General features: G+C 35.5%; 4 protein-coding genes across 6 annotated transcripts; 1 reads left to right on the top strand and 3 right to left on the bottom strand.

The window, feature by feature from the left end:
- The first annotated feature begins 359 nt into the window (after nt 1-359).
- Nucleotides 360-2,357, top strand: LOC117635882 (probable L-type lectin-domain containing receptor kinase S.5). The gene has a single exon (XM_034370258.1). It carries the CDS (start codon nt 360-362, stop codon nt 2,355-2,357), a length of 1,998 nt encoding a protein of 665 aa, XP_034226149.1.
- Nucleotides 2,358-5,226: 2,869 nt separating this feature from the next.
- On the bottom strand, nt 5,227-9,430 carry LOC117635770 (metal tolerance protein C2). 2 transcript variants are annotated; one of them, XM_034370130.1, is made up of 10 exons: nt 8,588-9,430; nt 8,389-8,497; nt 8,234-8,273; nt 7,631-7,707; nt 6,860-6,948; nt 6,247-6,316; nt 6,063-6,101; nt 5,826-5,976; nt 5,645-5,734; nt 5,227-5,560 (listed from the first exon to the last, which is right to left on the bottom strand). In XM_034370130.1, the coding sequence occupies exons 1-10, from the start codon at nt 9,000-9,002 to the stop codon at nt 5,459-5,461; spliced, it is 1,182 nt and encodes a 393-aa protein (XP_034226021.1). In that variant the 5' UTR covers nt 9,003-9,430; the 3' UTR covers nt 5,227-5,458. The 2 variants fall into 2 exon arrangements, 1 of the variants encoding a protein (XP_034226021.1); XR_004586945.1 differs by lacking the exon at nt 5,227-5,560 and having other exon boundaries at nt 6,063-6,096; nt 8,588-9,165.
- Nucleotides 9,431-11,039: 1,609 nt separating this feature from the next.
- LOC117633436 (nudix hydrolase 23, chloroplastic) lies at nt 11,040-14,740 on the bottom strand. Of its 2 annotated transcripts, none has more exons than XM_034367047.1 (8): nt 14,314-14,740; nt 13,651-13,782; nt 12,583-12,659; nt 12,294-12,429; nt 12,045-12,185; nt 11,883-11,941; nt 11,620-11,687; nt 11,040-11,354 (listed from the first exon to the last, which is right to left on the bottom strand). In XM_034367047.1, the coding sequence occupies exons 1-7, from the start codon at nt 14,605-14,607 to the stop codon at nt 11,627-11,629; spliced, it is 900 nt and encodes a 299-aa protein (XP_034222938.1). In that variant the 5' UTR covers nt 14,608-14,740; the 3' UTR covers nt 11,040-11,354; nt 11,620-11,626. The 2 variants fall into 2 exon arrangements, with proteins under 2 accessions (XP_034222938.1, XP_034222939.1); XM_034367048.1 differs by having other exon boundaries at nt 11,040-11,348; nt 14,314-14,710.
- Nucleotides 14,741-17,458: 2,718 nt separating this feature from the next.
- On the bottom strand, nt 17,459-21,300 carry LOC117634405. The gene is made up of 6 exons (XM_034368505.1): nt 21,065-21,300; nt 19,777-19,869; nt 19,095-19,227; nt 18,374-18,659; nt 18,213-18,267; nt 17,459-17,896 (listed from the first exon to the last, which is right to left on the bottom strand). Exons 1-6 carry the CDS (start codon nt 21,185-21,187, stop codon nt 17,822-17,824), a joined length of 765 nt encoding a protein of 254 aa, XP_034224396.1. The 5' UTR covers nt 21,188-21,300; the 3' UTR covers nt 17,459-17,821.
- Between the last annotated feature and the right edge of the window lie 761 nt (nt 21,301-22,061).

The raw sequence follows: 22,061 nt of genomic DNA, 5'->3' as shown, positions 1-22,061 counted from the left end.
TCCTCGATTTCTCGGTCTCTCAAACTCTGTATCAGATAACCTTGATGTAACATAGAATAAGTAGTACAATACAAACCCACAAGCAATCACCTTGATGTTGAATATATGTATAAAAATATAATTCTAAGTCCATGGTATGTACAGCAAAGTAGAGAAAACTGACAAAGAAGTTTCCTCCTAATACAAGCCGTTAGTCTGACCTCAATTAGCTTAAATATCTTGCAAAAGAATGTGCTCTCCTTGAACCTTGAAAGCTCAACTTCTTCCTTCAATTTCTCTGTGTTTCAAACTCTGTATCCTATATTGCCAAAAACAAAAGGCAACAAACTAAACTCTGTATATATACTCATATAATCTTCATGAGTAGCATGCAACTTTCTTCACTACAAAGGTCTGCACTCCTATTAGCCCTCTTGTGTGGTGCTCTTACTCCAGCAGAAGGCTTGAGTTTCAGCTATCCAACATTTCGAGACAACATAGATGAAAAGGATTTCATTAAATCCGAATATTCACGCATATATTATAGTGCAATCCAGATCACTCCTGATCTTAGTAACCCAGCTTCCATCGTGAATCAATCTGGAAGGTTTTTATATAAAAAGCCATTCAAGCTGTGGGGAAAAGGCAAAGGCGGTGCTCGCAGCAGAGCATTGTTCAATTCTACCTTTGTACTTAACATCACTCCCCAAACCGATCCAGGTGGTGAAGGCTTGGCCTTTATCTTAACCGGAAGTCCCACTCTTCCAGAGAAGAGCCAAGGAGAATGGCTTGGAATTGTAAATGCAAATTCAAATGGATCTGCTCAGGCTAACATAGTGGCAGTAGAATTCGACACAAGAAAGAGCTACTTGGAAGATGTAGATGACAACCATGTGGGCTTGGATGTAAACAGCGTTTACTCAATTCAACAAGTTCCTTTACTTAGCTATGGTGTTAATCTTTCAAGCCAAACGAATTACACAGTGACAATTCGGTATGACAGCCAGAACATCACCATCTTTGTTTCCCAGACCAATGAAACTAGGGAGGAAATGAAGAATATTCCAGTTTTGTCTCGCACTCTTGATCTCTCTGAGTATCTTTCGCAGAAGGTCTATGTGGGATTCTCAGCTTCCACAAGCAATAGCACTCAGCTAAACTGCATACGGTCATGGGATTTCCATTCTTCACATATAGATGAAAATTCAAACCTGCTGTGGGTTTGGATTACGGTCCCTGCAGTATTTGTCTTGGTAACTGGAGTTTCTGCTTACTTGTTCTGGACAAGACAAGGTGAAAAGGAGGACGCACATCTGCAGATAGACGAAGAGATTCAAACAAATTCCATGGCCCCAAAAAAATTCAAACTCAAAGAACTTCAAAGAGCAACAGGCGGATTTAATCCCAAGAACAAGCTCGGAAAAGGTGGCTTTGGAACAGTCTATAAGGGCCTCTTGGGAAACAAAGACGTAGCAGTCAAGAGAGTCTCAAAGGATTCACGTCAAGGCAAGCAAGAATTCATAGCAGAAGTCACCACAATTGGCAGACTTCGTCACAAAAATCTGGTCAAATTAATTGGATGGTGCTATGAAAGACATGAGCTTCTTATCGTCTATGAGTTCATGCCAAATGGAAGCCTAGACAGATTCGTATTCAGGGATGACACATTAGGGATGGAGAAAGGGGAACCAACACTGAGCTGGGAAAGAAGGCACAGCATAATACTTGGGGTAGCTCAAGCACTCGATTATCTTCACAATGGATGCGAAAAGAGAGTGCTTCACCCAGACATAAAAGCCAGCAACATCATGTTAGACTCAGATTTCATAGCCAGGCTGGGAGACTTTGGACTGGCTCGTACCATCCAACAAAGTGGTTTAACTCACCACTCCACCAAAGAGATTGCAGGAACACCAGGCTATATGGCTCCAGAAACATTTCTTACCGGCAGGGCTACTGTCGAAACAGATGTTTATGCATTTGGTGTTCTTGTGCTAGAAGTTGTCTGTGGAAGAAGGCCTAGTAATCAAAACGAGCAGAACAACTACAACAACAGCATAGTGTATTGGCTGTGGGATCTTTACAGCAGAGGAAGGATCCTTGATGCTGTTGACTCCAGATTGGATGGAGACATTGATGAGGATGATATGGCATGTGTTCTGGTTTTGGGGTTATCTTGCTGCCACCCGAACCCCCATCTGAGGCCATCCATGAGGACTGTCCTTAAGGTTCTTACAAGGGAAGCAGATCCACCAGCACTGCCCACTGAAAGGCCTGCTTTTGTGTGGCCAGCCATGCCTCCATCATTCAAAGAGGACGCAGAATTTGATCTGGCTGGAGGGCAAATACCACCATTCACAGAACTCACTGGAAGATGACTTGGCCAAGAAGCTAGAAAGGAAACCTTGCTCTTCTGTCAATGTAATTCATTTAATGAAACTTTGCTTCAAAGAGAAGGGTAAAGTAAAAGTTGTAGAGGTAAGTCATTAGGACTTTGAATTTCACAGTCTTAAAACTTTTGTGGAGAGCCTTTATCTCTCCTCATGTAATTTGGTTGAAAACATTTTCTTATTTTGGGGTAGAAAAATATTCCAAGGGGAGCAGTTTGTGTAAGTATATAAGGCACCCTCTGCTTTAAAGCTTTAAGCTTTGATCTTGTAATATGCAAATTATTTAGTAATAGACGTTTTATTTAACCACTTTTGTTTTTTTTACCTTGCAATTAAATCCGCTTACAGCCAAGGGCTGGTTTTCCACCAGGCTGCAGCCAATGTCTGTCTCATTCTATTTCTTTCCTGGAAATGTTTCTGAGTCGCATAACAGATTAAATGATTTTGTCCAGTTAATACGAAAAATAAAGTTTATAGTATACATGTTGTAGAATTAGAACTTGGAAGCAAAAGAAGCTAGAAATAAATAATAATAATAATAATACAAATTAAAATTAAGGATCAACTACATAAATAATGACCTTTGAAGAAATCCCATATAAAGCGTATAGCCGCCCGGCTATACTAGATTCTTTTTTAATTTTTTAAGGAAATTGTTCAGCCGTATAGCTATACTCGTTTTTCCTAATTTTTATTAAAAATTGTATAGCCGGCCGGCTTTACTATTTTGACATATGGCACCTATACGATGGGCTCACCTTTTTTTAAATATATAAATAGTATAACCGTCCGGCTATACCTTTTAAAAAGAAAATTTAATCTGGGAAATTTCGCCGCCATAGACTTGTGCCTTTTTTTAATTTTGGCGTACTTCTTTAATTAAATATATGTAATTGAGTAATATCTTAGCCTTTTTGAATTGCTTTAATTAGTAATTATATTTTAATTATTATTTAATATTAAAAAAATTAAAGAAAATGTCCACAATATAATTCATTTATATTTATTAAGTTTTTTGTGAAATCGTTTGGGTATCTTAATTAAATATCTCATAGCCCAAGAGCCCTATCCGTTACTATTAGGCCATAACAAGAGTATCTATTGTCCCTTTTTTATTTTTTACTTTTCCAAAGTTATTACCCGTATAAAGATTTTTGCACTTTAAAGTTTAATAATGTACTACACACGTACGCACGTATTTCTCATGTTTAATACACATATTTTTTACAAAAATTTCAATAAGACAAAAAATTCACGTATTATACACATAATTCACACATATTATTGAAAAGAAATAATGTATATTTAAAAAAATCTAAGTTTTTCCCGGATTGTTTTTTTAAAATAGTATAGCCGTGCGGCTATACTCTTTTTTCTAAAAAAATTTAAAAATAGTACAGCCGCTACCTGTTTGACAGGTGGCGCATAGGCGCTGGACGCGTGTGTATATTAAGAGTATAGCCGGCCTGCTAGACTTGATTTTTTTTAATTTTTTTTTTTAGGAAATAGTACAGCCGTTCGGCTATACCCGTTTTTCCTAATTTTTAAAAAAATAATATAGCCGCCCGGCTTCCTCGTTTGACATGTGGCACATATGTGAGGGGCGATAATTTTTTAATATATAAATAGTATAGCCGTGCAGCTATACGTTTTAAAAAGAAATTTTCATCAGGGAAATTTCCCCGGCATAGACCTGTGCCGACGAACTTTTGTCGGGACAGGTTTTTTATTTTAAAATATAAAAAAAATAGTTTCTTTACTTTTGTTTTTTGGCCTACTTCTTTAATTAAATATATGTAATTGAGTAATATCTTAGCCTTTTTGAATTACTTTAATTAGTAATTATATTTTAATTATTATTTAATATTAAAAAAATTAAAGAAAAAATCCACAATATAATTAATTTATATTTATTAAGTCTTTTGTGAAATTGTTTGGGTGTCTTAATTAAATTTCTCCATAGACCAAGAGCACTATCCATTACTATTAGGTCATTACTTGAGTATCTATTGTCCTTTTTTTATTTTCACTTTTCCAAAGTTATTACCCACATAAAGATTTTAGCACTTTCACGGTTAATAATGTATTATACACGTATGCACGTATTTCTCATGTTTAATACACGTATTTTTTACAAAAATTTCAATAAGACACAAATTTCACATATTATTGAAAAAAAAAATGTATATTTAAAAAAATCTCAGTTTTTCCCTAATTGTTTTTTAAAAATAATATCGCCATGCGGCTATACCCTTTTTTCTAAATTTTAAAAAAAAATAGTACATCAGCTACCTGTTTGACACGTGGTGCATAGGCGCTGGACGGCTGTATATAAAAATCCTACAAACTCATACTCAAACTCACAGAAATCACAGAAATCCTACACCAAGCCCCTCTGTTAACAAGACCGTTAAAAATTCTATTAATTGCTGATGTGGCAAAAATCAGTCCCACTTTGTCACCTCAGCAGTTAACAAAGTAACTTCTTAGAGCATCTCCAAGGGAGATGTCAAATGCAAAATGTTAAATTTGAATTTAATGGCTTATGTGACAATTTGACTCTTTGGAAAAAAATTAACTCCACCCGAAACATCAAATATCACATTATTTTATTTTATTTTTAAAAACAAATGAGACCCATATATGATGCATAAAGTTTAAACGTGAGTAAATGATAGTGAGGTCCATGATTAAATTAACATTAAAATCATATTTGACATCAAATTTGACATCAAATTTTTTTATATGTTATTTTTGACATATCTCTTTTAGGTCCAACTAACTTTAACCTTCAATACCACCTCCCTTTTGCTAATTGCAACAATTTATAATATGAAAGACCACAAAAACATGAACAGAACCATAAACCTCCGATACCAGAGCAACTAATTTTCTTTAATAAAAAGAGAATAATATTTCATTACAATGACATGGATCCAATCAAACTCCTCTCTTATATTTTCTAATATTTGCCAACTGGTAATACCATGGTTTCAAACGAGAAAGTGGGAACAAATCTATATGTCGGACTTCAACCCAATACCATCTTCACCAAATGTCAATCAATGCCGAAACCAGAAACAAAACTCTCAGACATTGTCAGCTTGCACTGTCAAGTCCTGTATTCCCAAATCATGGTACAAACCATGCACTAATTGAAGTATGGGGCGATCATCTATCCCCTTCTTTACCTGTTAGCATCGCCAACTAAAATCAGCCCCTAAAAGTAGCATACCCTTACTGAGAAATAGAACTTAATTTCCAATGATTGTTACCTGTATTGAAAGTGAGCCAACAACATGACCAGGAACCAATTCCCAAAACCGTGCTTGAGAAACTTCAGAAACATCTTCGCGGGCAGTAATCTGACAAAAAATATAATGCCAAATTAAACATCAATAACTCCAATACTAACAAAACATAATATTAAACCATACTGCAATAAATTCACACTACCTGTCGCCAGCATTTGCTCAATGCAGAAGTTGGAACGTTTGGTGGTGCCATTTGAAGTAGAATACCACCACTCGCTCTAAATAATGGCATTACAAGCATAAAAACTGCAACTGAAACTAGTCCGAAACACAAAACTTCTGCATTCTGAACCCTATACAGTTGAAAACAGATCTCACATCGGAAGAAAAATCAGGGGAAACAGAAAAGAGAAGTAGAGAGAGAATGAACAGTATTTACCCCAGAGACAGAAACCAAGATGCCAATATCAACCCTGCACTGGGAAACAAATTTCCATTTACCAGTGTCAAATGAAAGTTCACATGAGAAATACATATAAAAGGAACATGCAGGCACACAAGGAAATTAGTTTACTAGAGAAATAGAAATGGAGGGATAGAGACGAGAAGGGAGCATATTATACCTACGAATCGAATCTGCAAGAACATGCAGGCAAACTGAGTGGTTGTTCATATCTTCTGCGTTTCTGTAAACTGCATGACATGTGTATACCATATGAAAAAACATGTACAGGAGGGAAAGAAACATCTCATTTTCCAATACTCATACTCAAAAGCAAAGCCCTTAAAAGAGTAAGAATCATTTATGCACAATAAGGGAACACTGATGGACACACCAGTACTATCAGTACCAGATATCTCTGGAAAATACAAACAATCAGCAATGAGGCTGATGAAAATGTACGGAATATAATCACATCATTCTGATGTTTCATAGAAAGTTTTATTTTCGAATTGCTATGCCAAAACCTCTCTATCAATTTCGTACAATAGCAATAATTTAGGTGAGGGAAAAAACTAGATGACTTGGCGGCCTTCAATGCAAACTTTTAACTAAGTTGCACTTGTACCAAGGTATATATTGAATCTATTAGCCTGAACTTTCAAAGAACTCAAATAGACTAAACCTAGGTGTAGGTGAAGTAGCTCTCATAAACAAGTACCATGGTAAATTTCATACAGTGAAATCACAAATGGGTCACAACACCAAAACATAAACTACAGCTGGAAACTTACCAAGATTGACACGAGCATAATTTCTGAAGAACCAAACACCAATAAGATTCACCAGTAGATTTGTCACTGCCGAAACAATCAAGTAATGCCTATAACCAGATAATTAGCAGACAATAAGAGCCATAAGAAAAACTGCAACCACAAAAGCAGGAACCAAAAAGTTCTATGCAGTGATTCATCTAATGAAAAGAGCAGTGCAAAATTAATTTTTTGAAAATTGGCCCAATTTAATTAGATAAATAGAATGATTATTCACACAAAAAAACATATGTACTAGTGAGATCACTTCAAAACAATCATTATCTGATACAATTGTCATATTGCCCAGTTTTAGTTAAAGATAACCTAACAAACGCTTGAATCTACAAATGTTTTGGTAAGGAGACAGCACAACATTATTCTGTGTGCCACAAGACTTACTGAAGACAATCCTAGAATTATACTTTAATGTTGCGTGGAATTGAACTTGCTCAGAAATCAGTCACTAGTTGGAATTGCTTAGCTAGTCAATCAACCACACTAGGAGAGGTCTCAGATACATGATTCCTAACACATATAAGAGTGCACCATAAAAACAACCATCCGAAGACACATGAAATGGAATAAAGAAAAGTTTTGCAACAACAAGGAAAGCAAATGAGATCCCAGTAGTGTTAAGTATATATGGCAAAATACCACAAAATAGTGAAGACTCAATTGACACACCATTGGAATAAAGAACTAGGAATGTAGTAGAGTATCTGGGCATTGTAATTTCCATAACCAACTTACTTGTGTTCAGATTCATCCTGTATGAACGCATGAAGTGCTTCCACAGCCAAGGAGAATGACATAAACAAAAGAAAGAGCTGTCTACATGTGCAGCAGAATCAAAAACGAAGTCCACATATTAGCCGAGAGGATGCACAGAAGGAAGTAATGCAATAATTAAATGAGAAGAAAAGGGAGTGGAATCCAATGCAACAAGTTGAGATGCATAAAAGATGTTAAAGTGAAAACATATATAGGTCATGGAAAAGGTTTCATCTAAAAGTAGCCATGGAAACAAGCTAACCAAATCAAAACTAATGGCACTTGGATTGCAAGTCACCCAAGAAAACGTACATTAAAAATTGACATAAATTTGAGTTTATAAATGACATCAATATGAGAATTAAAACAAGACTATTACCAATGCCCAGAAAGTAGGAGGACACAGGTCATGTTACACCAGTTCCCAAAAGTAATAGAATCAAAGAGTCCCAAAATACAAGTACTACGCAAACATCATCACCCAAAAATAGAGAAACTAACTTAAAATCCATAAAAAAAGTTTGGTAATTTATCACAAAAGTGGGTACAATTGCAATGATATGGGAAACGTGAGATACTTACAGCATTGGTAAAAGCAGACAAAACTTCTAGCCTTTTATACCTGATTCATAGAAAAAAAGGAATTCATTATACACATGATTATCAAATCTAAAACATACCCAAATAGATTAACAATCCAACTCGTGTTCATATCCATAAATATACAACAATCTTACCCATAAGTGTAAATTGCATCAGGTTTCTTTCGAGAAGCAGCCATAGCGAACAATGAAAACGTTAATAAGCCACACCCAAAACTTAAATGAAATGAATCTGACACCAAACCTGAAAACACAGCACAACAATTCAACCAGAATTCAAAAAATAAAATCATCGATTAAATATAAAATGTGAAATTAATAACAATTTACGAACCTATACGTCCAGTGAAGAGTCCAATACATAGCTCCGCGGTCGAATACGCCACATTAAGCGAAATCAACAAGAACAATCTCTTCATATACCGATTTCCGGACCTCAAAATCCGAAACACCGATTCAAAAACCAACAAGACGGATAATTTCTCGGCCGAAACTCTTCGTTCCCCGAAAAGCTTGTCATTTTCCTCTGCCAAATACTCCCCTGGAGGAACGTCAATGCTCGACACGCTCCGCGAGAGAAACGGCGTCGCCTCAGAGTCGTTGAGATTGATCGAAACCGGCGTGTGTGGTTCGTGGTATTGCTGGAACGAGGCTTGGCGCGAAAACGCCAATCTCCGATCGCTGGTGCCAAGTCCTAAATCGGCGCTCCATGGGTTCTGAGGGCCTTTGAACGAATTGCTCTTCTCCATGAAAACACTAATCCAGAGTCTGATTTGAGATATTAGGGTTTGGATTGGAAGGATCGAAACCTGAGATTCATACTTATTACGAAACCCTAATTTAAAATTAGGGCCAGGCGAAGACTGAAAGTCAAGTAAACGAAAGGAAGACTTGTTGCATGGTGTATGCAGTATGCTACATGTATGAATTGTTCAAAGTTTGGTAATCAAAATGTGGGGTCCAGATTTTGTGGACTTTGTTGCCCCTAGATCAACGGCCTGCGTGAGAGAGAACCAGATGATTTTTTCTTGTGACTTATGGTAAATTTGTGGTTGGACTTGGAATAATGAGATTTGGAACCATTCAAGCTCAACTCTGTTGAATTCTTTTGCAGTGGATGCTACGATATTGTATGTTTAATTTTTTTTAAAAAAAATATTTTATAGTTTGCTTTATCAAATTTGTTTATTTGTTTTTGTTGTATAAGAAACCGAAACTTTTCTTATGTTGTTTGTTTTATACATTTATTTTTTGTTGGTAAATATGTTGTATTAAACATCATAAGAGTATACAAGGAAGATGATGACAACATCCGAAAGCCAAAGTGAAAGGCAGGAACAAGAGCGGAGTCTTAAAAAGGTTCGCGGCCTAAAAAGATTACGAGGAAACAATGAAAAAGAAAAAAACTACTGCATAAAATAATGGCTTATTATCACAAAACGTCCCTAAGGTTTACGAAACTATCAGATTGCATCCTTAATGTTTTTTTTTGTCATTCGTGGTCCTCAAAGTTAGCATGCATGATCACAAATGGTCCCTGCCGTTAGGTTCCGTCAAAAACTCCGTTAGTTTGCTGACGTGGCATATATGTATATCACAAAACATCCTTAAGGTTTACACACCTATCACAAATGGTCCTTACGAAATTTTTTTAATTTAAAATTCTTAAAATTTTTGTTTTCTTTTTAAAATTTTAAGAATTATAATTATTTTAAAATATATATTAAATTTTAAATACATGTGACACTATATTATTGTAGATGTGGACTCCATATATATGCCACATCAACAAACTAATGAAGTTTTAAAAAAATAATTTAAAATTCATAAAATTTAAAAATGAAAAAAAAAACTAAAGGTTTAGGGTTCATAAATGGTCCTCAAGATTAAAATCCTTCTATAAATTGTTTTTTCATTTATAAATAATTTTAAAAAGAAAACCAAAATTTTATGAATTTTAAATTTTTGTAAAAAAAATTCGTAAGGACCATTTGTGATAAGTGTGTAAACCTTAGGGATGCTTTGTGATATATATGTATGCCACGATAGCAAACTAACAGAGTTTTTGACAGACCCTAACGTCAGGGACCATTTGTGATTGCACATACTAACCTTGAGGACCATAAGTGACACAAAAAAACATTAAGGATGCAATCTGATAGTTTCGTAAACCTCAGGGATGTTTTGTGATAATAAGCCTAAAATAATACATTAGGCTAAACTTGATGGAGCAATAGTGGCTTCATTAAAATCTTGTCTTCAAAAATTCCGAATAGAGAAAAATTCAATCAAGAAAAAAGAGTACCACTGTAACGTATGGTGAACAACAACAACCACCAACATGCAAAATTGGGCCCGTAGACAATGAACAAAAGTTGCACTCATCGGGATGAAAAAAACACCAACTACAACGACACAACCAACTAGTAAGTGCTCCACTGCAAAATTATCTTGTAACCGCTTCACATCAAAATTGTTTTGTAACTGCACAACGTCCGTCCGACAAACGATGGCCCCCATCAGTGATCGGTCGATTGATACTTCAAGCTGAACGACCAACCCGATCAACCGACTACATTTTGCAAATTGACCGACCCGATCAACGACTACAGTGTGTCAATCACATCCCGCAACCTTCCAACACTTCGGAAACCGAAGGTAAGTTTTCTTGTAGGAAGTACTTGTAGTTGGTTGACGTCAATTTCCAAATGTTCCGGTATAAAATACTTGAGGAATATTAATTATCAGCTGGAAAGTAAATAAATCTTTGTTCTGAAAAATGATAATTAACATCAGATGGAGAAAAAGAATTTCATTAATTTTTTAATCTATGTTCATGCTTTATACAATTTGATTCTCTACAGAAGAAGTGAGCAATTGGAGACAACTGCAGAATGAGTTATGCACAAGTCTACTGTGGGCTGAATAACTTCGCATTTTGCAGACAACAGAGTAGTAGAATCAAGATCAAATTCCAATGTGTAACGGTGTGGACTTGGAGAAGATATCGGCTCCATTTCTATACGAAGATACAATCCCAACTTCGCCATTGTGATTAAAAGTTTCAACTCCAATTTTCATACAAATGCTGGGTTCTGCAACTGGCAAAAAATTAAGATTATGAAAACCATCATTGAAAAGTAAAAGGGTTGGAAATGAGATAACCAAACCTAAATAAGTATAAAGATGAAGACTTATGTTGAGGACATTATAGATAAATACAAAAGAAGAAATAAAAAACATTGCCCATCTAAAATTTATAGATTTTAAGGAACAAACTGACCACTTACTCCATGCAACAGTGTCACAACATCATACTCCTAGGTGGGGAAGGAAATGCCAAAAGATTAAAATGTGATAACTCACCATGTTGTCAGGACTGTAGATGATAATCCAAAGTATAGGCATGAATGTCAGAAGGACTTGTGCCAGGCCTGAAACAAATATCAAGCATGTAAGTTCGTTTTAGATATTCAATAGAAACCATATTTGAACAACTCAACAATGTCTAATTCAATATTAGGGGTGGTTGAATTACTTTTATCCTTAAAAAGCAGAAATTGCACTCATTAAGGTACGGGAGTTGAGTTATTGTTTACTAATTGGAATATCATATAATGTGAACCTACTTTTTATTGATGATACCATAGTGGAACTTAAGTTTTCCAGCCCTTACATCTTCTGCATACTGCAATCACAAGAGATAAGAAATTGTGACATAAGTTAAATGTTTAGAAGTAATTGAATAGATGTTAAAGGTAATAGGTAAAGCATCCACAAGAAGCCCATACCAATTTTAAGGTCACTACCATCGACGAAAAAGCCAGAGAATCAAAAGGTATATCATCAAGTGCAAATAGTCGGCATTCTGATGATTCTGGACCCGGTGAGAAGTGGGGCTTCTTCAGCCTTGCTAAGAAAATTACATAAGTCTGTTTGAAAAAACACAACATGAACACAAAGACATCTTTATCAAGTGTATAGGATATCAAAAAATTTAACAAAAATAAAAGGTTAATAATGAGAAGTTTCTCACTGACCTGGCCAATTAGTGGGATGTCCAACTGAGCAAAAGGAGACAGCACTTCCACTTCTGCACATGCTTCTTCCCAGGTTTCTCTGATTGCTCCTTCTGTAGCTGATTCCCCAATTTCCATATAACCTGCAGGAAGAGTCCTAAACGACAACACCCAACAATGAAAATTAAGATAAACATCATAAATAAATAAAATCTTGATGCTTAAAACATAATTTTTTTTTCTCCTTTTCCAGAAATAATTAGTCAGTTGACCCTTCCCAGATAAATACTTTATCCATTTACAAACATACCAAAGGCCATATGATGGTTGAATCTTCCTCTTGCAAAGCAGGACCATGTTATCATGCTCAATCAGACAGCCCACAACCTATAAGCATCATTTGAGCAAACAACAACAAAATTGATGTCACATTTGTATAAAACAATTACTCCTAATATGTATAGCACAAATCATATTAAGGACCAAACTTAGGTGACATACTACATAGCTCTAGAACTTCACAATCAAAATTCCGAGCACACAACATTACACTTATTTTCCCTCCTTTTCAAATTCAATCAATTTTACCATTTATAGAAACTGACTCCAGACAATGAAAAGAAGATCAAAGTAAGCACGCCAGACTGGTTTACAATAGAACCAGAGTAAACAGGACTATGTCAGTCTGTGAAGGCACACATATGCATGTCAAATCTAACGTCTTAAGTAATGCCGGGGAAAAAATAACCAGGGTAGCCTTTCAAGTATAAAACTATGATGTGAATCAAATACAGCAGGTGAAGAAAATAACATAAATAACCTTTATTTTGCACTGCCATCAAAATCAGATTTTGGAATCAACAAAAACTTCTGCAACATAGTATTTCTGAACAATTCCCAAACACTATTAAGTTCCAAAGAGAATAAAGAATACAAAAATCATTCAACTTAGGATGCATATCATGTGATCATGTGATCGATATTTATGCTTAAGTGAGAGGAAACCTGGCTGAAATTGGGACTAATATTGAAGTTGCCAGAAAAATATGGCATACACGGATGTTGTATATTAAATATTATATGTAAAAAAATTGGTGGTGTTACATGGAGACAAAACGATAATCTAAAGATACTATAGATGAGATCGATAAATTGTTATGCACTTACCCTAATGTAAATATAGACCGATCACATAGAGACTTTGTTTCAAATCTGTAACATAATAAATTCAGTCTATTTCCAACCAAGAAGTTCAAGCATCTTGTTATAAACTAATTTCAAAAATAAGAAAAACTTGGGACCTCTTGTTCCCGGATTGGCACATGCACAACTCAATGAAATTGTCATCGCAAAACAAAGGCTAATTTGAACAGTATACCATTTTTGGGTTCTCGTAGGCAATCTTATCACAAACCGTGCAAATAGCTCTTATCTTCTCCTCTCCATCAGGTATCTCATGCTTTGTTGGGCCACCACACCACTGGCAGAAATTGATCTTACAAGCATTGCCCTTCATAGGAATCGAAATTCAATTCATAAAGCACAGTAGGCTATAATAAATGAAAAGAAAATGTTAAAAAGTACAAATGAAATGCGGGTTATAATCATGCACGGTCGTAGTAAAGCATATAGATGACTGGATACACTACCATTGTCCTGTCAAAATCTCTAGCTACGTCTATCAATTACTATTTCAATAACTAGGCATGACAACTCAAATATCAAAAGGGGGAAAAGAATAAGAAAGTTCTAACTACCCAATAAATTCACAGGAATATCCACAAAGTTTAAACTTTGAATTATGCAATGGAGCATATGGAGGTAACAGTTCATGCGGAATGAAGAGGCCAACCAAATTTCTCCCCAATTATAAATTATACAGAAGCAAAACGCTTAATCTCATTAGATAACACAAACCCATTTCCCCATACTCAAAAGCAACCAAAATAAACTAGAACCCACAAAATAAATTGAGCATGCACCCCAAAAATCTATACCAAACCCATCAGTACGAAAAGAAATAGACCCAAAAAAAGCTTACAGCTGAGTGAACCGCGACTGATGAAGAAGGGCCACCTGGGTTTGGCCCAGAATGAGCTGAGGACATGCTGAAAGCTCCAAAACGAGTGCGGCGAGGTGAGGACCCAGGAAGTAACAAAGTGGTTGTTGTCGGTATAATTGTCGAAGAAGAAGAAGATGATGATAATAATAATGGTTTGGAGCAGGTGGAGATAGAAATGAAGGACACCTGCCTGCTGCCTGTAGAGCTATAGGGCTTCCAACGATGCGAAACCAAGCCTGATGAACAACCCAAGATCTGTCTGGTTTTTAGCATTATATGTTTATCAAGAATTTTTTACCAAGATAATCAACCAAATAAACTGAAACCAAATAATGCAGAAAGAGTGACGGCAATATCAAGATCAGTTTCTTTTTCTTTTTTCCTTTTAGAAGCTTTTCTATTTCTTTTGTCCAATACGGATTACGGAGTGGTATCGCGCGTCAACTCAGCCATTTTGCGCGAGTTTCATCGGCTCCAATTTTTGTAAACTAACGGTGTCACTAGCATTATTATTTTCTATTCTTTTTTGGTTTAGCTATTAGTCCAGTGATATTTATGTTTCACAACTATAGTCTGAAATATCGATAATATCGAGGAAATATTGAGGATATTTCAGTTTTTTCGAATCTCAGATATTTCGAAACATATCCATGTACATATCGTATAAATATCGACAATAATATCGGAAAATATCGATGTCGATAATTTCGCTCACATTTCAGCAATATTTTGTCAAAATATAGGTGTAATATCGCTAAAATATCGAAAATATCGATGTGAAGGAAAAAAAAAAAGGGAAAAAGGGGAGAAAAAAGCACAAAGGGGATATGAACCCCTCCCATTTTACTCCTCTAACACCTTAAACACCATATCACTTATGTTTTTGGGATAATATGCTAAAATATTTATATTTATATGGGTGGTATGTTAACAATTACATGCAAAACTATTTTGGGGATTTATCATTTGATGACTACTCTTCACAATACACTTACTCTACACATAGAGATGATGAAGATAGTGAAAATTTTGAACCTCGTAGGAACTCTATGTGGTACTAAGTCATTCATGTATCTTACCATGCAATGTATAAAGTGTAAAATATTATAATAAATCATTATATATAAATGATTACGGTGTACTTAATCTTTTTTCATTAATTATTACATATTTTTTACACTCATAGTGTTTGCCCGCTTGCTGTATAATCAACTTAAATTAGTTAAATCCATCATGCAATACATTTCCTTCTAATTTTTTGTGATAAACTCATAGATAATTGACTAAATAAACATTCTCCAATGTTTCAATAAAAATTTCCAAGTTTTTCTTACAATTTCTGTGGTTTTTATTCAATTTTTATCGATATCGATAATATCCCGATATTTCCATCGAAATTTCCACATTTTTGGACTACCGATATTATCGATATTTTAGACCTTGTTCACAACACAACATTGAAAATTTCTCAAATTCGATTCTCTATACCTAAGAACCATAAAAGAAGAAAAATGCTAAATTATCTTTTACTTCAGGTTGTAATAAGCGATATTGAGGGAAGGGGATTTAAACACAGCCTCGAATGCAATAGTAACGGTTTTTAACTATTTGAGTTACGAGTCCCTTACAACTTTTCACCTCAGCTATAAGTCCCTTACAGCTTATAATTTAGGGTTTTTATCACAAATGTTCCTTGAGGTTTGCCAAATTATCAGCTTTGGTCCTTTATTTTTTTCTCACATTATTGGTGCTTTATATTACACCTCAAACATCAATTTAGTCCCGTTGTGAAGTTCTATCAAATTTTTTGTTAAACTGATTACGTGGCACATATATGGTGCCCACATATCCAATGAGATCATCCCATGTGGATCTAAATAAATAAATAAAAAATTTAAAAATAGTTTAACATTTTTTTTAGAAAAGAAATATTTAACATTTAAAAAAAAAATTTGAAATGAGAAAAAGAAGAGAAAACAAAATCAACTCAGCCTCCCCATCTCCTCCTTCCCCTTCCGTCTCCCCTACCCTCCCCTTCCCCTTCCATCTCCTCCACCCTCTACCTCTGATCTCTTTGTCCCCACCCTTAGCTCTCTCTCTCTCTCTCTCTCTCTCTCTCTCTCTCTCTTTTCCCGCAACCCCCATCGACCACAGACCCCCCAATCCACCTCCTCTCATCGACTCAACTTCACAGACTCCCAATTCCTCAATCCAACCCCCAATCCCTCCTTTCCTCATCCTTCCTTCTCTCCCTCTCTCTCTCTCTCTCTCTCTCTCACCCTATTTTTCTCTCTATCCAGAAAACTCCCAAGCCCAACGCCACCATACAACCCCCATCCACCCCAGCCCCAGTCCCACCCGAGACCCATCCCCTAGCCACTGCCCAAATTCTGGCGCTACCCCTACTAGAGACCCATCCCCAGCTTCTAACCAGCTTATTGTTTTCTAAATTTATTTTCTTCATTTTTAATATTTTTTAAATTTTTAATAATTGTTGGCATTTACGTCAACAATCTAACAGAAATTTTTAATTGAACCTGATAGCAGGCAGGACCAATAATATTAGAAGAAGAAAAAACATAAAGAGCCAAATGTGATATTTTGACAAACTTCAGGGACCATTTGTGATAAAAAGAAAAACTACAATTTATAAGTGATTAATATATATATATATATATATAAAGAGTAAAATGCAGAGAATGGTAAAACATTCAAAATATCAAAAAATTCCCTTGGTTAATGCAAACATTAAAAATTGAAATTATTAATTAAATAAGAATAATATGATAAATTCACATTTTTTTCATATTAAAATTAAAAAAAATCAAATAATAAATCTTATTTATGTGGAACACAACTATCTATTATCTTTTTAATTATAAAATAATTTTAAAATTTTATAAAAAAAAATGCTCTCACAAATGCAGAAGCGCATGCCCACAGGCTAGTAACAATTACATCCGTAGCCGAGGTTCTAACTCGGAAATATATATATTCTTTCTTTCACACCTTTGTTTTGCGGATTAAGAAATTAATGTTGTATGCTAAATTGTCTGGGAAGATAATATAATTCTTCCAAAAAATTCATGTATATTCAAATTTCTTTTCAAACTGATATTCCATATTTTCACATATCAATCTTTCTACCAAGACTCAATATTAATAAAGAAAATATACTGTTTATTACATCCTCAGTAAATAATAAAAATAAAAATAGGCATACATACTTCCGGCAGTGCAAAGCTGGCGCTGCCTGTGAACAGCCATCGTCGGATAATTATTCCACTGGCTGAACGCTTTCAAAGCCACACCGGCAGCGTTGTTCTGTTTCATAAAAAATTTCAGCTACAACTACCATTCCTCCGTTGAAGCCTGTCCCTTAATTGCCTAGAAAGAAACTACAAACTTCAATAAAAATATAATGATATGTTACATGTACTAGCATCTCTGCACTTAAACTAAGTTAGCCGGCCGGCTTGGTACATCATCAGTTCACAGCCAGTTTATCACATAAAGATTGATATGCCGCACTGCAAAGCTTGAACTTTTCCTCTGCAGCAGCCTGCATTAATATAGCAAAAATGTTAGAAGTCTGAGCACTCAATTTATGTAAAGCATTTGAACATCTCCAACCACCTGTAACAAATCTTCAATGCACTACAATTGCTTCGACCAATGTCACTCAGCTGGGCATTGCTAGGTAAATAGTACTCATAAATGATTTTCCACACTCACCAGTCTGGTAAAAAAAGAATAATTTTCCAGCTCTACGTGTATAAGCCAAATTAGACTCTCTTCCTTTACACTCGTGATATTCCACATCAAAGATTCAATATAAAAAACAATCCTAATGAATGATTAGAGCATGTTGATGATACCTTGGAAGATCCCTGGTGACGATCTGGATGCCATTTTAGAGCAGAGATTCGGTATCTAAAATGTAAGTAGGATTCGGATTAGATGATGAAGCAAAATTAACATATATGAGTGGAAAAGAGTGACTGAGAAGTAAAAAAGCGATCCTGCTAAAAGAACTCACGCATTCTTGACATCTTCAAGTGTTAGAGGGCCAGAAGCACTCAATCCGAGGGCCAACCTTTCATCTGACTCAGACCTTTCAGACTCGGACTCAGACTCAGTTTCATATTCTTCCTTATTCTGTTGTCTCCAATTCCAGGACCTACCATAGTTAGAGTGATTTGAAGAGCTCCTCCACTGCGAACTCTCTTCATCAATGAACGACCAATAATAGAATTTGGTTCCACCAAACGTGGATCGGAAAATGGTCTCCACATCTATATCTTCTTCGCAACACTGGAAACCTCCTGAAATAGCATTGCAAATTGCACTGAGATCATATGCAACTTCAAGGATGATGAAACTGAATTTAGAAATCACAACATAACATCAATCATGTAAGGAACGTGAAAGGTGCCTATCTGATGCCATCACAAAAGAGCATCGCCTACTTCAGTTGAATTTAGAGTCCTTATACATGATATATGGCTCACAAGCTAAACCACACAAAACTACACCTAGTGGTCTCTGTCGAACAAATGTCGCACTTAAGCCCGCATGAAAGGCTTTATTCGAACTGCTCGGCAAAATTTGTAAAAGATTCCGGGCAAAATGATTCCTGAATGGGAGCCAACTAAAAAGACAGACCCACTATCCTGACCCAGGTTAAAAAGATGTGCCATTAATATATCTAATTTTAGAAGATGTACTACATGTCCTTTTCTGCATAAATACTTCCTTACTTCTGCCAGAATTCCAGGCTCCTTGATTGCCTCCCCCATTCTTTTTGGATCCCTTGGCTGAGTATTGCTTTTTAAACCATGAGGTGCCTTTACTAGAAGAGGGCTCATCCTCATCGTACTCCTTCTGCCAACTCTGAAACATTCAAAAAATATATAGTTGGAACATAATCAAAAAATTTACAAAAACAGAAGAGGACAAAATTTGTAACTGTTCACCTATGCATAAATTGGAAAAGGCCAGTATAAAATTACAAAAGATGAGCAACCCATGAAGAAATAGAGATATATCAAATCATTACCAGGACGAGAAAAAAGGAAACAAATTTCAATTGAAACCATCATGTCTGACAAGATACCACTAAAAATAAACAGACTGTTGCCTGGAAACAATAATCATCAAAAGTGGGGAACTAAGGGAAAATGTGTTATATCAGTGAGATTCATTTCTGTACAAGTATTCTAAAATAAGTAAATATATAAAAAGATTGACTGTTCTGGTACTGCTACCTGACAGTGCTCATTTTCCTTATAACTCAAGAATAACCTACAGCATTTGACACTTCAAAATTTCTAGCACAAGAATTTGCAAGGTCTCAAAATTAAAATCTTAGAGTTAAATGTAGCAACAATTGGCATTTTCCCAATCATACTATAAAACGAATTAACAGCAGGAATAGAGAACCTGAAATAAGAAGTCTGCATAAGCATTGACATTGCGCAGTAACGTTTGCTTTGCATGGTTCCTTCCGGACCTTCTTGAATGGTTGTTGAATCTCTGCAAATGAACAGTTATGAGCAACTGACATAATTTCCATTCACTATCAGAACTAAGAGATAGAATATAAGTTATTATAATTCAAAAGGGATGGAATGGGAGTAAGGAAACAAATGGATACAGATGAACCTAAAATTGACACGGCCTGCATATCAAATGCAGTGAAGAAATGTACAGCATAAGAGGAAACAAAATAACTTTCAATAATTCATTTTGTAAACTACAAAAAAAATAATAATGATAATAATAAAAACTGGACCCACAGAAAAATAAGCAGAATTAACATATCTATGCCAAGGCTTTGACGTAACTTGTGCAGGTACTAACAACATACTAATCAATCAAAAGGTAAGCATTATGGCAAAGAGACCTATCTTGGTTGAGCTGTTATGTGGGCTTAAGAGAAATACATAGATCAGAACCAAGTCAAGATCAATAGGATCAACTTCTTGTGCCAACGATCTTACCATTTCCAAAGAAACTAGAGTTGCATCCCTTTTCCAATTCCATTCAAGAGTTCTTATGTGTTTCCATGCCCCTTCGAGTGATGGATACCATGTCAATATAACCATACTAAATTCAGCATTTCAAAGTTCCTCTTTGCATTCAAGGTTATTATTTTGATATTTCCATTCAACTAAAAGTGGGACCTCTAAATTAATGAATGGAGTAAGAGACAGTTGTGGCCTACTTGTCTTTTTATGAAAGCTTGAAATTTTACCACAGTGCACTGGCTACTTGGTGAGAAAATGCAGAAAATCAATCAATGAACTTCAGCTCAGAAGCCCAACTATTCATCTTCTGAGATAGATAACTTACAATACCCTCTACACATATTAGCTAATGAACTATTTCATTTGACCCTGTTTTCAGGCACACTCTCGTTTATAAGATTCCCAAAACAAAATGAAACATAATCCATAAAAATTTGTCTATTTCTCACTTCCACTTATTTTTTCACAGCCAAAGAAAGCAGATAGAACGGGCAATCAATAAGGTTAAGAAAAAAAATACCAAAAGTATCAATCTTTTTTGGATTCTCATCTCACTGATGCATACTCAAATCATCGAAATTTTCAAACTTCAGCAGACACTATTAAAAATAAACAAAATGGAACATGACCCAAAAACATATATATATATATATATAGAGAGAGAGAGAGAGAGAGAGAGAGAGAGAGAGAGAGAGAATTACAGGTTCCCAATAGTTGCGTCTCTTACGATCCAAGACGGGGGTAGAATGAAAGAGGGCAGCCCTCACATAAATGCAGCAGTCGAGTTTTGAGTTCGTGAGAGCCGCTTTCATGCCTCTATTCATTTTTTTTCTGAGAATTGATTCTCAGAGAGAGACAGACATAGAGAGAGCTTAGAGAGGGGAAGCAAGTAGAGGTGAAGCCCACGGCCCTGAACCTACGCTCACGCTTCGCCGATGTATTAAAGCCAATGCTATTTTGGGTCCGGTCGACCCGACCGTAATAAGCCATGAGGACAAAATAGGCCCTTGGCAAACTTGGGCTTCCTTTTTATTGGTTGAAACTTGAACATATTTGGGGACTTCTACGTTTGGGCTAGGCAAGATAGGACCAGTGTATTTTGCACATTCGTTGTCCTTGCAAAAGATGAGATTGAACTTATTAAATTGGAAAATGATGGTGGACAAGCCACCAAAGCTACAAAGAGCGCTATTATAATTCAAGCAATAAGTGACATATGCACTTTAAAAGCATCATCCACCCACTACCATAATTCATTTTCTGTTTGTAGCTTTGGTTACCATTTTCTCTTCGGTGGTGGGGGTCTTGCGTTGGTGGCGCAACTCATGGGTTTTGGGTGGTGCAACATTTCCATGTTCTTTGTCTCAGGGTTTTCAAAGTGTGGGTTGTGTTTTGTGGGCTTTTTCTTTTATGTGGGCTTTATGCCTTTACCCTGTCTTTCATAAGTTTAATAACTACAGTTGGCTCTATGCCTTTTGTATTGCATTTGGTTGAACTCATTTTTTGGGTATAACGTTTGTGTAATTGGCTTTGACCTTCTATTAAATGAAACTCGATTCTAACCATACAAAAAAACTTATTAAATTGGATAATTGTCCCGCCTGTTAGAGAAATTGTGTAACTTTATAAGACATGACTCAAAAATATTAGGACTCTTTAGTTTTAACCCATAAAAAACTTAACTAATTTGGAAGAAAG

This window comes from Prunus dulcis, chromosome 7, assembly GCF_902201215.1.
Source record: "Prunus dulcis chromosome 7, ALMONDv2, whole genome shotgun sequence".
Taxonomy (NCBI): Eukaryota; Viridiplantae; Streptophyta; class Magnoliopsida; order Rosales; family Rosaceae; genus Prunus; species Prunus dulcis.
The sequence above is the reverse complement of the archived record's forward strand: the minus strand, read 5'-3'. Positions and strand labels throughout refer to the sequence as shown.

Excerpts from the sequence above, each read along its gene's own strand:
- LOC117635882 (XM_034370258.1), top strand. The coding sequence starts at position 360 with ATGAGTAGCATGCAACTTTCTTCACTACAAAGGTCTGCACTCCTATTA.
- LOC117633436 (XM_034367047.1), bottom strand. The coding sequence starts at position 14,607 with ATGCTAAAAACCAGACAGATCTTGGGTTGTTCATCAGGCTTGGTTTCG. Across the intron at positions 12,430-12,582 it reads CAACCATCATATGGCCTTTG|GACTCTTCCTGCAGGTTATA; the intron begins GTATGTTTGTAA and ends GTTGTCGTTTAG. Across the intron at positions 11,688-11,882 it reads TATGGTATCATCAATAAAAA|GCCTGGCACAAGTCCTTCTG; the intron begins GTAGGTTCACAT and ends TATTTGTTTCAG.
- LOC117634405 (XM_034368505.1), bottom strand. The coding sequence starts at position 21,187 with ATGAATAGAGGCATGAAAGCGGCTCTCACGAACTCAAAACTCGACTGC. Across the intron at positions 19,870-21,064 it reads GACGCAACTATTGGGAACCT|AGATTCAACAACCATTCAAG; the intron begins GTAATTCTCTCT and ends GTTCATTTGCAG. Across the intron at positions 19,228-19,776 it reads ATGCAGACTTCTTATTTCAG|AGTTGGCAGAAGGAGTACGA; the intron begins GTTCTCTATTCC and ends TGAATGTTTCAG.
- LOC117635770 (XM_034370130.1), bottom strand. The coding sequence starts at position 9,002 with ATGGAGAAGAGCAATTCGTTCAAAGGCCCTCAGAACCCATGGAGCGCC. Across the intron at positions 5,735-5,825 it reads TGAGCAAATGCTGGCGACAG|ATTACTGCCCGCGAAGATGT; the intron begins GTAGTGTGAATT and ends ATTTTTTGTCAG. Across the intron at positions 5,561-5,644 it reads TTGGCTCACTTTCAATACAG|GTAAAGAAGGGGATAGATGA; the intron begins GTAACAATCATT and ends CGATGCTAACAG.